A 14,071-nucleotide genomic window follows, 5' to 3' on the forward strand; every position below is an offset into this window, starting at 1 on the left:
AGATCTTAAGAGGTTGGGGAGCCATTGAAAGATTTTTAAATGGAGAGTAACATGAAATTTGCATTTCAGAAAATTCATTCTCATGACTTAACTCTTAGGTTTGATAACCTTTAGCAAGACAGTGGATTTAGAGACTGCAACTTGATGTTGGTGTTTCTGTTGGTAGTATACATAAACTTACTGATGTGTGCTGTGCTTGATAACCTAAATGGAAAACAAAATTGTACCTCTGATCCTTTGGAGCAGCCATTCTCTATTAGATGGTTTTTCCTCTTAATCTTTCAGTGACCACACTTCTCCAGTTAGTGAGTTTCTTAACTGGCAGCTCTGGCCTTTCAAAAGGAAACTTTCTCCTCTTCTCATCTTTTTGTTGTAGGAACCAGCAATGGCTTGTTGGCCAGTTTGTCAGCTACTCCAGTTGGTCTGAAGAAAGAATCTATATGAGATGTACTTTGATTTCCCAAATTCCACAGTATACACTGAGGGCTTTCATAATGCCCACACTGAGAGAGAGTGGGATCTGCCTTTTGTCACAATGGGCATTGGTTGTTAGGAGTCTTTTGGCTTTGGAGTGTGATTAAGAAAGATGAAAGTTCAGAAAGGATTTCATAGTTGCATGAATTTATGTTAATGGTGATAACCTGTTAATATAGTTCGGTTATCTAAATTTGGGTAGTTTTAACTATGGCATCACAAATATCATACCCTAGTTTTAAGTAAATGGTACTAATAACAGAATACCCAAGTTTGAGATGATTTACTTAAAAACTTCTTAAATTATAGATAGTATGTTGAAGATTATTCTTTTATAGTGCTCCTCTCACCCACCTGTATCTTGATCTTGAGTGGATGGACCATTACCTTGTTTGCCAGATATTTTATCTAACTTACAGCAATTTTTGTATTATACAATTATTCATTGAATGGGGAAAGAGGAAATGTCTATGTGCACATTATTTGCTTCCCAGCAGAAAATAAAAAATGGTTCTGAAACAATATAGCTTAATACTTTTTCTGTCTGAATCTGTCGTAGTGTGATAACTGTGGCATAGAACCTATCCAGGGTGTTCGGTGGCACTGCCAGGATTGTCCTCCAGAAATGTCTTTGGATTTCTGTGATTCTTGTTCAGACTGGTAAGTGCTCTTTCCACTTTTGGCCTTAAATTTTGGTGAGTAAAAAGCTTCTCAGCCAGTGAATTTGATTTCCAAATTCCTTAAAAAGTGGCCACACTTAGTGCATTAATTTTTTCTACCACATTAAATTTTTTTCTAATCATACCACATGTCAAGTAGCCTTCCATTGAGATTTTGATAGATTAGTGGATTTAAACAGGTTGAACTATGAGAAAAGTTTTGTAATATATATACCAAAATGTATCCAATGCCATGTAGTGATGAGTTTGTATTTTTTTCTCTTGCAGCCTACATGAAACAGATATTCACAAAGAAGATCACCAATTAGAACCTATTTATAGGTCAGAGACATTCTTAGACAGAGACTACTGTGTGTCTCAGGGCACCAGTTATAATTACCTTGACCCAAACTACTTTCCAGCAAACAGATGACATGGAAGAGAACATCATTTACTAGTCCTCTTCAACACATAGCAATGGTATCATTGTTAATTATGTGCACAGTTTGGAAAGATCCTCTGCTTTTCCTGAAATGACACTCACAGCATGAGAGCTTCCTGAGTGTTCTCGTCAAGTACAGCTCTGTACTGTTGTGGCTCTAGATCACTGTTCAGCTGCTGAACATTCCTGGTGAGCACAGGGTTTCCCTGTTGAAATTTTGGTGAGCAAAGGGTTTCCCTGGTGAATTTTCACCACCACCAGAAAATCTATAGGTGGTCATCTTAAATGGGTAAGATGGAAGTGAGAGCACACATTAAAGTGAGAGTAAATTCCAAAGGTTTCAAAGAACTTGGTCATAAATATAATGAGAAAACAGAGTATTTATATTAAAACAGTTTAGTAGCTTTCAGTTTTGTGGAAATAGTTTTCAGCGCAGAAACTGACTTCTTTAGACAAAGTTTTAACCAATGATGGTGTTTGCTTCTAGGATATATACTCTAAAAGAACTCACTGTCCCAGTGGTGGTCATTGATGGCCTTTAGTAAATTGGAGCTGCTTAACCATATTGATACCTAACTTCTTTTAACCACAATGAACTGTCCTTATTACCAACAGTGAAGCACTACAGGAGGCAACTGTGGCATTGCTTCCTTAACCAGCTCATGGTGTGTGAATGTTATAAAATTGTCACTCAGATATATTTTTTAAATGTAATGTTATATAAGATGATCATGTGATGTGTACAAACTATGGTGAAAAGTGCCAGTGGTAGTAACTGTGTAAAGTCTAATTCACAACATTAATTCCTTTAAAATACACAGCCTCTGCCTCTGTATTTGGAGTTGTGAGTACAACTCATCAAAGAAAACTGCCTAATATAAAAATCATATATATGGTAATAATTTCCCTCTTTTGTAGTCTGCACAAGATCCATAAAAGATTGTATTTTTATTACTATTTAAACAAGTGATTAAATTTAGTCTACGCAGTGAGCAAGAGTTCACATGCATTCTTTTATACTGCTGGATTTTGTTGTGCATCATTTAAAACATTTTGTATGTTTCTTCTTATCTGTGTATGCAGTATGTTCTTGAATAATGTTCATTTGTCAGGAGAACTGTGAGAAATAAACTATGTGGATACTGTCTGTTTATATTATAGAATCCTTGTTGTGACTTCCTTTTGGTTAGCTTTGGATTTTTTTTTCAACCAATGTTAAAACCAGAAGTTTTTTAAGGGTCTGTTTCTCATATATAATTAGGGTTTTCTTTCTTTTCTTTATAAAGAGTAAAGAATATATTATGGAAAAGAGAGTGAACTTGAGAAGATCTGTAAAGGATGGTAGTGTTTTCAATCAGTGTGTGCTGAAACACTAAATTAAACTAGCTTACAAAAAAGAAACTGACCATGAGTCAAGGAAAAGGCAATTATTAATGCCCAAATGTGGAAGCTAAACTTAAGTTGAAATTTTCATTCTAGTTGTTTTTGATGAAAATAAGTCCCCATGTATTTAAACAGATGGTTTCCTGGAAATTATTATTGACTAGGAAAATGTAGTATAAATATTCCAAGATGATTAAGTATTAAACTTGACCTGATTTTTAGAGTCACTTGTTTTCCCTCCTCTTCCACCCCCCCATTTTTAAACCTAGGGAACAGTATTTGCTAGTTCTCTTCAGTACATAGCAGGGTACTAAAATCTACCCTGAATTTTTTTTTAATTATGAAAAATAATAGAATTTTAAATATAGAAATATGAAGATTTTGAAGTAATATACTGATTAAAGTTTACTGAGCATGTTTATGCAATGTATCATAATCAGAAAGAAAAGCAGATGGGCTTCTCACCCTGGAAGAGGGGAATTGCTAGCATTCTGGACATTTTTATATTAAATATTAGTGCATATTCCAGAAGATCTGCCTTTAACCTGTAACTTAGAAAGGCAGTAGCATTTGATGGTAACTTCTGTGTTTTTATAGAAATAATACCTGTGAGTTTTGAAGAACAATTAAGATCCATTCAAAAATCCTATGAAGTATGCTTTGGAAGAAGGCTGTGAGTGATACAATATTATATAAGTAGAATGGAGAAACCCACTTGAATGCATTTTTCACAGGCAAAGGTTTAAGACTTTGGTGAAAAAAGATTATTTTCAGTGTGAACGGAAGGTGTATTTATTTTTGAATTTTTCAGCTCCAAGCAAATCATCCCCATGATTTTAAAAGGCCTAAAGGGTAGTAGTAGCAGCAGTAACGTTTTGTTGTGTTGTTTTCATTTGAGGGTTGCAGGAGTGGGCAGGACTGTCATTTGCCAAGAAATATTGACTATAAGAGACAACAGGACCATAAGAGATCCACTTGTTAAAGCATTGCTTATTAGGTGGTCTTCGATAGGTCAGATTTTATTTTCTGGCCTATTATACTCAAGTTATTTACTAATAACTAAACAAATATTTAATGGCACCTAAAACCACTGTTAAAAAGTTTAGGGAGAGAAGTTTCCTTTGGTGTGATACACACTAATAATAACCAACACCCATGATCTAGTGCCTATGATGTGACAAGTAAGCATATAGTAGTAACCTGTTTAATGCTTAGCAACCATGAGGCAGGTTCATTTATTATCCCATTTTCATAACTCTCTTCTAGACAGAGTTGAAAAGTAACTTGCCCAAGGTCATATAGTTAGTAAAGTGGTGAGGCTTGACTTTAACCTTGACAGATTAGTCCAGTGTCAGGGTCTGCCTCACTACCCTCTTAACCGAGCAAGAGTGTTCCTGTTGTGTCAGGCACCACTGGGGTGTTAGGAGTGCAGGTTCTTTTTTTTTTTTTAAATCTTTCTTCCTGGCATGGTATGGTTGCTAGAGTACAAATCTGAGCATATGTCAAGGTTTGTAGCACAGTGTGTACCCACTGTGTGTAGATGGAGGAAAACCACTGAAATGTCCTCTGCCACAATGAATCAGAAAAACACATGCATGTTGAGTGCTTCTCACTTAGCCTTGACCGGATCTCTCCCCTTCCCCTTTTGTTTAAATTAAATCACAGAACACAGCTTACCATGTATGAGGAACTTTAAAAAAAAAAATAAAATAGAGAAAATAGTATATCACATCTAGTAAAGATAAGTATTGTTTTGTGGTATTTCTTTTTCAGTTATAAATGTGAGACATGCTATATAAACTGTATTTCTTACTGTGGATGAGTTCTAAACCCATTATTCTAGGTGCACTGGATGAAATTGAGAGTCTCCAGGTTATAAGTAGCTTTTCCCACAAGATTATGGAGACATTACCCTTTTTTAGATATGAAATGTTGTTTTTTCTTTCCTTGATGAAAAAGGTACTGCCGTTCATATGATCCCAGAAAATAACAACTTTTTCCCCACAGTTCAAGTAGCTGCATAAATGGAGTTTTGAAAGTTATGTTGTATTTGGTTTCAGGAGCACAGTGACCATCCATGTTTGTCTGTGTCTCTAGGGCCTGGCTTTTCATATTCTCCATAAATATTTGCTGGTTGTATGACCATTGTTTTGGTGAGTTACACTTTTTTCTCTAGGAAGGTAACAGTTGGCATCTATGCCTGAGTATGAGTATAACTCTTAGAGGGCTTGACTCAGAAGATCCCTTACAGGGCCCCAAGAGGACAGGGGATTGTGTTCTAGCCTGTGTGGCTAGAGAAGGTTTTAGTCTAGTGTGGGACCCCAGTTAGGTCATGTGTCTTGATTCTCTATTGTGTTTGCTGAGTAATTTGAATGGAAAAGATACTGTAGTGGAAAAAATCTGGGTTGTGGAAGTGAAGCACTTAGTGTTGATAGAGAGCCACTTTTAATTGAGTTCTGCGAGCTGGTAAATGATTTACATGGTTTGTTAACTTGTCTAACCCCCATGACTCCTCTGTGAGGTCATTTACTATTACGATCTCCACTGTTCAAATGGAAAAACTAGAGGTACAGAGAGAATTAAATATGTTAGCTTTCAGTTTAATTGTCATGTGTGGGACTGGAAGTACAAAGCTCTGCCTTTATGGAGAAGACAAGCAATACACAAGTAAAATTTAAAATATTACTTAATTGAGGGAGAGAGTGCTATAAGGAAAAATGATACTTGAAGACAAATAATAATGGGGAACACTGTCATTTTAGATAGAATAATCAAATAAAACCTTGACAACAAGGGTAAATTAGAATGTCAGAGACCTGAGTGGAATGCGGGAGTTTGCTGTGTGGGTAGGGGCAGAAAGGTACCAGTGGCAAAGACCCTGAGCCAGTAAAGAGCTTGATCTGCTCAGGCAACATTGAGAAAGCCAAATGAGCAAGAGTAATTAGTGGGGTCAGAGAGGGCACAGGGCCAAGTCAGGAGTGGCCTTGATTGAATGTAGGTTATTATAAAGGAGTTTGGCTTGTGTTCTGATGTCTTCCACATACACACATGACCTTTTGCTAGGTAGACACCGCTAAGGTCCTCTCCGGTTTTAAAATCCTATGACTTTAGTAGTGATGCCATTTTAAGCTATTCAGATCAGCCATGTGTATTACACCCTAGATACTCTTTGGGGGTAATGCCATTTACCTCTGCAGCTTTTTTTGTTTTTGTTTTTTTCCAAGACGGCTGCCAACTATAAAAGCCATGGCTGGGCCTGTCTGCCTTTCTGCTGCTTCATTTCCCTTACCCACCTGGCAAAGCTGTGGTGGGCATGGACTGTTTGCCAATATGTGGTGTGTGTTTGAAGAATGTTAATTCTTACAAAGAGTCATTTTATGTTTGCTAGCACAACTGATAAGTTTTTACCCTGTAACACTTTTCTACTCTGCTCAAATACTCCTTATGCTTCCCTACAAAGAGTGTGACAAGTTGGGGTAGTAATAAAGTATTTGACAACTGTGTGAGTTGTGGGAACATGCTGCACCTTTTTTGTTAATAGAGGCCTAATTGTAACCAAAGAATTTTAATTTATTCTCTAGCAAACACTGACATTTCTGTTTAAGAATGAATGCTAGAGAAAATGGAAATATGAAAATTATCATGTATCACAAATACATTAAGAATTCTTTCTGTAATAGCTCAAATCTGGCCTGTGGCCAAAATTAAAACCATATAAACAGATCATAAATTTCAACTATTACTGTATTTGCTTCTAATTCTGTTTGGAATTAAGGCTTCAAATGCTTTCCAGAATGATGTGAGTTACAAATAAATAGAAAAAGAATTAATGCTGTCTTCCATTTATTTTATTTGTACATATCTGTTTCAAGAAAGAAAAAAAAAAGACTTTAAAAATACAATTCTGTCCTGGAAATGGATCCTTATTTGCACAACCATTGAAGAAGAAAAAATATCATGCAAATGGGAACTGTGGTCTTTTGTAGTGACTGAGTGGAAGATGCAGTTACTTCAGTAGAATATAGACGAAGCTCTTATTTGACAACTGATAGCACAAGAGGCCCAAATGTCACCGGTTTAATGCAGGGTTTGCAAACCCCTAGAAGGGGCCCATGTGAAACACATGTAACACTGGTGTCTACCAAAGACCTGCTACTCACATGTCCTTCCCGCTCACATCAGTTATTGTTAGTCTGTTTTTTATTTGCTTGGCGATAAACAAATGGGTGATCATTTAAAATCAAAGTTAGAAGAAGATACTTGTCTAGTGAATGAAATAAATCATTTCATGCTTTTAGATTATTTTTGGTCATTGAGATTAATTTATAATTGCTGCAGTGTACCACCATGTAGAAAGGAGAATGGTTATACAGTTGATTAAGTTTACTCTGTTCTGTTAGCCATTATGACACTATTCCAAGTAGCCATCTTCCTAAACATCATTAGAGTGTTATTGATGACTAACCTAGGTTTTGCCATCTTGGAAAAGCCGTACAATTTGACATTTAACAATATCTCTGTCAGGTTTTACTTGCTTAATGCTTGGACATGGTATACTGGGCACTGTCTAGTCAGCTCTCTCTGGCTGTAGCCACTAGTGGATGGGAACTGAAGAAGCAGCCAGCCACCAGAGCAAGATGCCTAAGCCTACCCCCCATGCTGAGGACCTTTGCCAGGGAAGAGCATAGAAATCTTGGGGAGAAGAAGGAAGATGTGATGGGGAGTTACGGATACTTGCTCCCTGTTTGGTGAGATGAGAACCAGGCGGTCAGACTCCAGCAGGTCTGGGGTGGAGGGGGCACAGCTGACAGACTAGCACTGTATTGCTGTTCACATACTGACTTTGCTCTGAGGTGCAATCTACATGATATTAGAAAAGTGTGCGTGCTGGAGTGGGGACAGTCTGAAGTATGAGGAAAGGTTGACAGCCCCAAATGCCCCATGCATGATTTCCAGACATCCTTCACACAAGTCTGGCTGGGACACAAAACAGCCATGTCAGGATTTGGGGTGGGGGGGGAACACAAAAGGCTTAACTTGAAACATTGTGTTCAGGGAATAACTTTTAAATGTTTTCTTTGTCTCCATTCCTCAACATACATCCATTTTCACCTTCAGAAAATAGAGTCAATAGCTGTGCAGAGTTGAAGAAAAACTTCTTCTGGTGTTCCCTCTGCATTTACCTATATTTGAAAGAAAAAGGGACAAAGTCTTAAAACATGTTTGTGAGGTCATTTTTTAAAAAGGCAATCATGTTTTAATTGCAGAGTAAATATGTAATATTGTGAGCTTGAATCAGAAAATTTAAAGTTCCAAATACATTGGTAGAGAATTTCACAGTGGGGTGGGGTGTTAATGAAATTTTTTCTCTACATATAATATGATCATTAAACTAGCAAGTTTTAATTGGAATAAGACAAAAATAGTAAAAAATCACCCTTTTAGTATAAAAAATAGCACAATATTTTCTAGTAGGTATAGCTAATTGTACATGAAGAAACAAAGATGTACACCCAGGATCATTAGGGCATCTTAGGTTAGGATGATCTAGTCATCTTCACCTCTGTCATCTTCAACATCTTATTTCTTCTTCCTACCCCACCCAAGACCTTTCTTTCTCTTCCCCTTCTTCAATATCATCATCTTCTCCCTCTTGAATTCTTCTTTAGGTACAAGAGGCCCACTTCCTCTTCTCCCTGTCCCAGTTCTGAGCCTGCCTTACTCTTTGTGTAAGGTCATTTTTTTAATAATGAAAAAAAATCTGCTTTTGCTTAGCAAAATTTTAAAACAACGACTCCCCCCAAAAAAAGCCCCATAAAGTGAAGAGTAATTTCTTAAAAACTAGATGCCTAAATTAAAACTACAATGAAACATTACTTACACCGAAATTCAAAACACTGACATCATGAAATGCTGGCTAGCATGTGGAGCAGGCAGAACTCACTGTTGGTGGGAACAGATGCAGGAGAGCCACTTTTGAAGACACTAGGTTTTTAAAATACCAGGGGTTGTACTCCTTGGTGTTCACACAAAAACCTGCACATGGATGTTTCTAGTAGCTTCATTCATAATTGACAAAATTTGAAAGTGGCCAAGAAGTCTTTCAGTATTTAAATGGGTAAACACACTGGTACCTCCAAGACAGTGACAAAAAGAAAAGAGCTATGAAGCAAGGAAATGATAGGAAACAAATGCATATTACTAAGTGAAATCTGAAAAATGTACATACTTTGTTGTTCCAACTATATGACATTCAGGAATAGTAAAAAGTAATGGATACCAGCACTGGTAGCTCATACCTATAATCCTAGCTACTCAGGAGGCAGAGATCAGGAGGATTGCAGTTTGAAGCCAGCTGAGGCAAACAGTTTGTGAGACCCTATCTCAAAAATAGGGCTGGTGGAGTGGCTTAAGGTGTAGGCCCTGAGTTCAAGCCCAACACCACAGCAAAAAAAAAAAAAATGGAGACAGTAAGATGATCAGTGATTGCTGGGGTTGGAAGGAAGGAAGGATGAATAGGAGGAATCTGTGGTTTTTAAGGCAGTGAGATTAATCCGTATGATGCTCTAATAGCAAATATATAACCTTATAAGTCAGAAAAAATCCTTATAATGTATAACATTAAAAGTCTTGCTGTAAACCATGGATTTTGGGTGATAGCGACTTATTAGTGTAGGTTCATCTATTCTAACGTATCTATCACTCTTGTGGGGGGTCTTGATAACTGGGGAGGTTGTGTTTGTTGCGTGCTGGAGATATCAAGTCAAACAAACAAAAGGGCTGTTCTCCAAGAGCTCATAGCTCAATGGTAGAGTAGACATTTAACAGGAATTCAGGCTGTTAAAGAGGTAAGCCCAGGATCTGTGGATAAAGAAAGGGGCACCTTACTCCTGAAGAAAGCAAGAACTGTCATTTAAAATGATGAGTTTTACCAGTAATGATACATAAATGCCTTTTAAATAATCAGGTAATTCTCACAATGACCTAAGAAGACAGGCATTATAACCCACTTTACAGATGACAGAACAGAGGCTCTGAAAGATGGATTAAATTTCCCAAGGTCATATAGCTAAGTAGCAGAGACCTGTTTGAAACCCCAAATCCAAAGTTTTTGCATTTGTGACTACATCATTGAGCATCAATCATTTTAAAATGGCTGGATGGTCGAACATGGGGTTAGCAGGGAGTGAAGCTGTAATGGGAAGCAGAGGTTGAACCACAAAGAGACATGTGCACCTATCACGTGAAATAATGTGATATGGATTTTTAAGGAATGAGTTAACACAATAAAACATAGGCATATAGCAAATCTTTGGTAAATATTTGCTTAATCAAAATAAACTGAGCTGGAGGTGTGACTAAAGTGGTTAAGCACCTGCCTAGCAAGCAGGAAGCCTTGAGTTCAAACCCCAGTATCACCTCCCCTGCTAAAAAAAAAAGAACTGCAAAAATGTTGAATGTAAGGCAATGTTGAATGTAAGGCAATGTTGAATGTATACCTAGGTCCGTTGCGCTCCCGTACTTGGAATAAGTCACTTATGCTCTTGAGCCTCAGTGTCCTGCTCTATTACATGAAGGGACAGAACTAGGACTTGGCGACCTCGAAGGTTGATTCTAGGCCCAATATTCTATGGGGCTAGGACCCCAGAGAGTTCAAATCTGAGTTCGGGTTTGAGTGGGGATGAGGCTGTCACCAGCAGGCATTGGGACTGTTCAGTTGAGTTTAATATTTGCATTGAAGCTGTGCGTACCTGTAGTCAAAGATAATGAAGAATGAAGAAACCATGTGTGCAAAGGCATGGAAGTCTAGCACCTGGATTTGTCAGGAACAGGTCATTTGTTGAGGAGAGAGCAAATGCTGCTTAAGTAGGGTGAGGGGTGGGTAAGGAAGGAGAAGGAGGCCGGAAAAATAGGTTGGGATGAGGCATCGCCAAGATTTACCTGTTGTGGGCATTTTATGTTGATGGAACCACACGCACATGCTTCTTCATTCACTCAGCTAATGTTTCCTGGGTTCCTCCATGTTGTGGTAGGTACCAGTACTCCATTCCATTTTATTGCCAAATAATGCTTTACTGCTTTTAACCTAAGTGCTCAAGACATGCCTTAAGATGTCTGCCGTCCTCACATCCCTTTTCTATACGTTACTGTCCACAGCCCTGCAGACAGTCTTATCAAGCTGTGGAAAAAAGGTGGGGAGGAAGCGGTCTCTACATCACGTTCCTGCCTCTCAGGTTTCCTCCCTTGCGTGAGGGTGTATGGGGAGCTATGAATCTGTAGACACCTGTCTTATTGCTTGTTCCGTCCATGTCATGACTATGGGAGATGCACCAGGAGACATCTGCAGTCCCTAAGATATTGTAGGAGCCCAAAGACTCAATGCAGCCCTCTGAGCATGAGGCAAGCTCTTGGTCTTAGTGATTTGATTCTTTGTCCTTGGCACAAACAGTTCCCAAAGTTCACCCCATATCTTCCCCAGAAGAAAAACTCATTAGACCAACGATTGATTCCAAGTCACTTTCTACTTCCACTGTATGTGAGTTTTCTAATTCATTGCCTGCTGGAGGGATGCTTACAGTGAGACCTTCAGTCTCAGCTATGCCCTTCCCTTGCTCCATCTGGACAAACCCTGGCCATGTTCTGGGCCCTCTCTTGTCCTCACAGCTGTCAGTATTTAGGGGCATCTTCCCCCAGTGTCTTACTGAACTCTACTAGTTCCTTGCATTTAACTGTCCTATTTCTACTGCCTGGCCCTGAAGCATTTCCTTCCTCCAATCCATCTTCTGTAACTAATGCTAACCAAACCTCCCCAAGTACTGATATTTGTGCATTTCTAAATTTATTTTCCTTCCAAAAGAAACTCATACCTATGATCCCAAAGTTCTCTTGTTGTTGTTTTTTTGTTTTGTTTTGTTTTTTGAGACAGAGTCTTGCTATATTGCCCAGGCTGGCCTCAAACTCACAATCTTCCTGCCTCCTGAGTGCTGGGATTATAGGGGTGCATTATGCCCACCTCTTGAATTCTTATCTCCTATCAAATACCCATCATGTCTCTTTTAACATTGATTTTAGTGTGAATTTAAAAAAACCACAAATTAAGGGCAGGTGGAGTGGTTCAAGCAGTAAGAGCACCTGCCTAGCAAGTGTGAGGCCCTAAATTCAAATCCCAGTACCACCAAACAAAACAACAACAAAACGTGTTGATGAGAACACAAATTAAGTCCTCTATTTTCCTCCATTTGGACATTGATGAAAACACATTTGTTCATTATTTGTTGTACAACCTTTAGTGCATTTCACCACAATAGACTAACAGCTCATTCAACATATTCAACTAGTTGTAATTCACTATGATGTTCAACTTTTCACTTTTTGGTCGGCATTAGCTATATTTTGTTAAAGAAAATTATTCAGTCTTACTTGTTAAAGCATGACAAGGAAGACTTTATTCAGGACCACTGTGATAGGTACAGGGATCCCAACAATGGCATTGTGAAGTGAGGCAGAGAGATTGGCTTGATTGTGAATCCACAGGCGAGTGGGGATTTATAGACAGAGTAGGTTGGGGTCAAGGGTAACAGCAGCAGTGAAGGAAATTTGTTCGCTCAAGCAACCTAACAATTCTTTCTGAAGACAAGCCGGGGTGGTCAAATACCACCTGGGGATGGCAGAGGTGAGGAACCTCGTCAGACAGCAAGGATAAGCATACATCAAAGGTGGGGGACTCTTGTTATAATGATTTAGAAGAGCTCTTTACTAAACTTGTTTTTTCTGGAAGGTTCAGAAGCCCAACTAAAGTTTGGTTAAAAAGAGAATCTTTGTCAATGTCCAGCCAGACAGGAAGTGCTGAGGACCAGGTCATAACTCAGCACTGTGTTCCCAGAGCCTGGTGCTAGATAGAAAAAAAAAAAAAGGAAGGAAGCTGAATGAAAGAACAGTATTTCCTGCAGTTCTGCATTCCCTCCTGCACTCCTCACAGAAATGAGCTGTTGTGGGGCCCGTTTTCTGGCCCACCTCCTGGGCTTCATGGAAAGATAGGTGATTCTCTCTTAGGAAAACCAGGTGACCTGGTTTTCAGCTATTCAGGGCTATTCAGCACAGCCCCTGAAGGGTGATGCTTGTGACTTTGGCATCTGGGAGGCTTGGCAGTGGGGTCTCCCCAACAGGCCAGAGCTGGTGTTTTGGGGGAAGTTGGGGCTGGACCCCCAGGGCTCTCACTGGACTGTTACCCACTTCTTTTTCCACTGGATGGCTTCTTCCTGATTTTCCTTCCTGGTTTAAATTATGGGGGTTGTTTTATTTAATTAAATAAAAGGAAATTGTCCCACCACAGAGGCATGCTGTGGTGTTTGTGAAGCCCAAAGATGTGGGAAGGTTTAAAGACAAAATCAAATAATCTCTCTTTCTAGATGGAAAAGCAGCCATTCACTTGGGTGAGTTGGAAATCTATCAGGCTATCTGCCATCCTCATCAGGCCTATGAAGTAAAGGATAAAATTCCAGATGCAGTGAGTCAACTTCTTTCTTACAGGAGGGGAATGTGTGCTGAGGATGGCTGAATTCCTTTATAAGGAGCAAAAGAGAAGCTAGGGCTAGAGGGTTAGCTCAGTTGTAGTGCACTTGGTGGTGTGCCTAGGGCCCTGAGTTTGGCCCCCAGTTTTTGTTTTGTTTTTTGTATTTTTTTTTGTGGTACTGGGGCTTGAGCCACTCCACCAGTGACTTTTTGTGATGGGTTTTTTTCAAGATCTTTTCATAGATGGGGGGAAAAAAAGATTAATCCTCTCTATAGTGAACTTTCTTAAACAGATCTGTTTACTTTCTCAGTGGTCCTTCCAGTTCCTGCAGCATTCAGCTGAAACCCCTAGGATGACCCAGAACTGTATGTGTGGGTTCCACTGGCCACCTGGGGTCGCAGAACACTACAGATGTGGCTGCACAACCAAGGAAGTAATGCTTAGTACTGTTAAAATTAATCTAAAGATTAAAACTGATGTTTGACTCAGCTCTTGGAAAATTTAAAAGTATATTTGGAATAAGTTGGACACTTGAACTCTTACCTTCTCAACTGTGAACTCTATGAAATATAAGTACTAATCTACTCTTTCTCATGCAGC

General features: G+C 38.9%; 2 protein-coding genes across 14 annotated transcripts in view; one reads left to right on the forward strand and one right to left on the reverse strand.

Annotated features, from left to right (window-relative positions):
• Zzz3 (zinc finger ZZ-type containing 3) overlaps positions 1-6,788 on the forward strand; it is a 110,322-nt gene extending 103,534 nt beyond the window's left edge. For all 12 annotated transcript variants that reach the window (XM_074079723.1, XM_074079722.1, XM_074079725.1 and 9 more), the window contains 2 exons: positions 1,034-1,134; positions 1,422-6,788. In XM_074079723.1, the coding sequence (XP_073935824.1) occupies positions 1,034-1,134; positions 1,422-1,566 (246 nt within the window). In that variant the 3' untranslated portion in view covers positions 1,567-6,788. The remainder of the gene's footprint in view (positions 1-1,033; positions 1,135-1,421) is intronic.
• Ak5 (adenylate kinase 5) overlaps positions 6,785-14,071 on the reverse strand; it is a 279,023-nt gene continuing 271,736 nt past the window's right edge. For both annotated transcript variants that reach the window (XM_074079730.1, XM_074079729.1), the window contains exon 14: positions 6,785-8,141. In XM_074079730.1, coding sequence (XP_073935831.1) covers positions 8,073-8,141 — 69 coding nt within the window. In that variant the 3' untranslated portion in view covers positions 6,785-8,072. The remainder of the gene's footprint in view (positions 8,142-14,071) is intronic.

The sequence above is a fragment of the Castor canadensis genome, chromosome 7 (assembly GCF_047511655.1).
Source record: "Castor canadensis chromosome 7, mCasCan1.hap1v2, whole genome shotgun sequence".
Taxonomy (NCBI): Eukaryota; Metazoa; Chordata; class Mammalia; order Rodentia; family Castoridae; genus Castor; species Castor canadensis.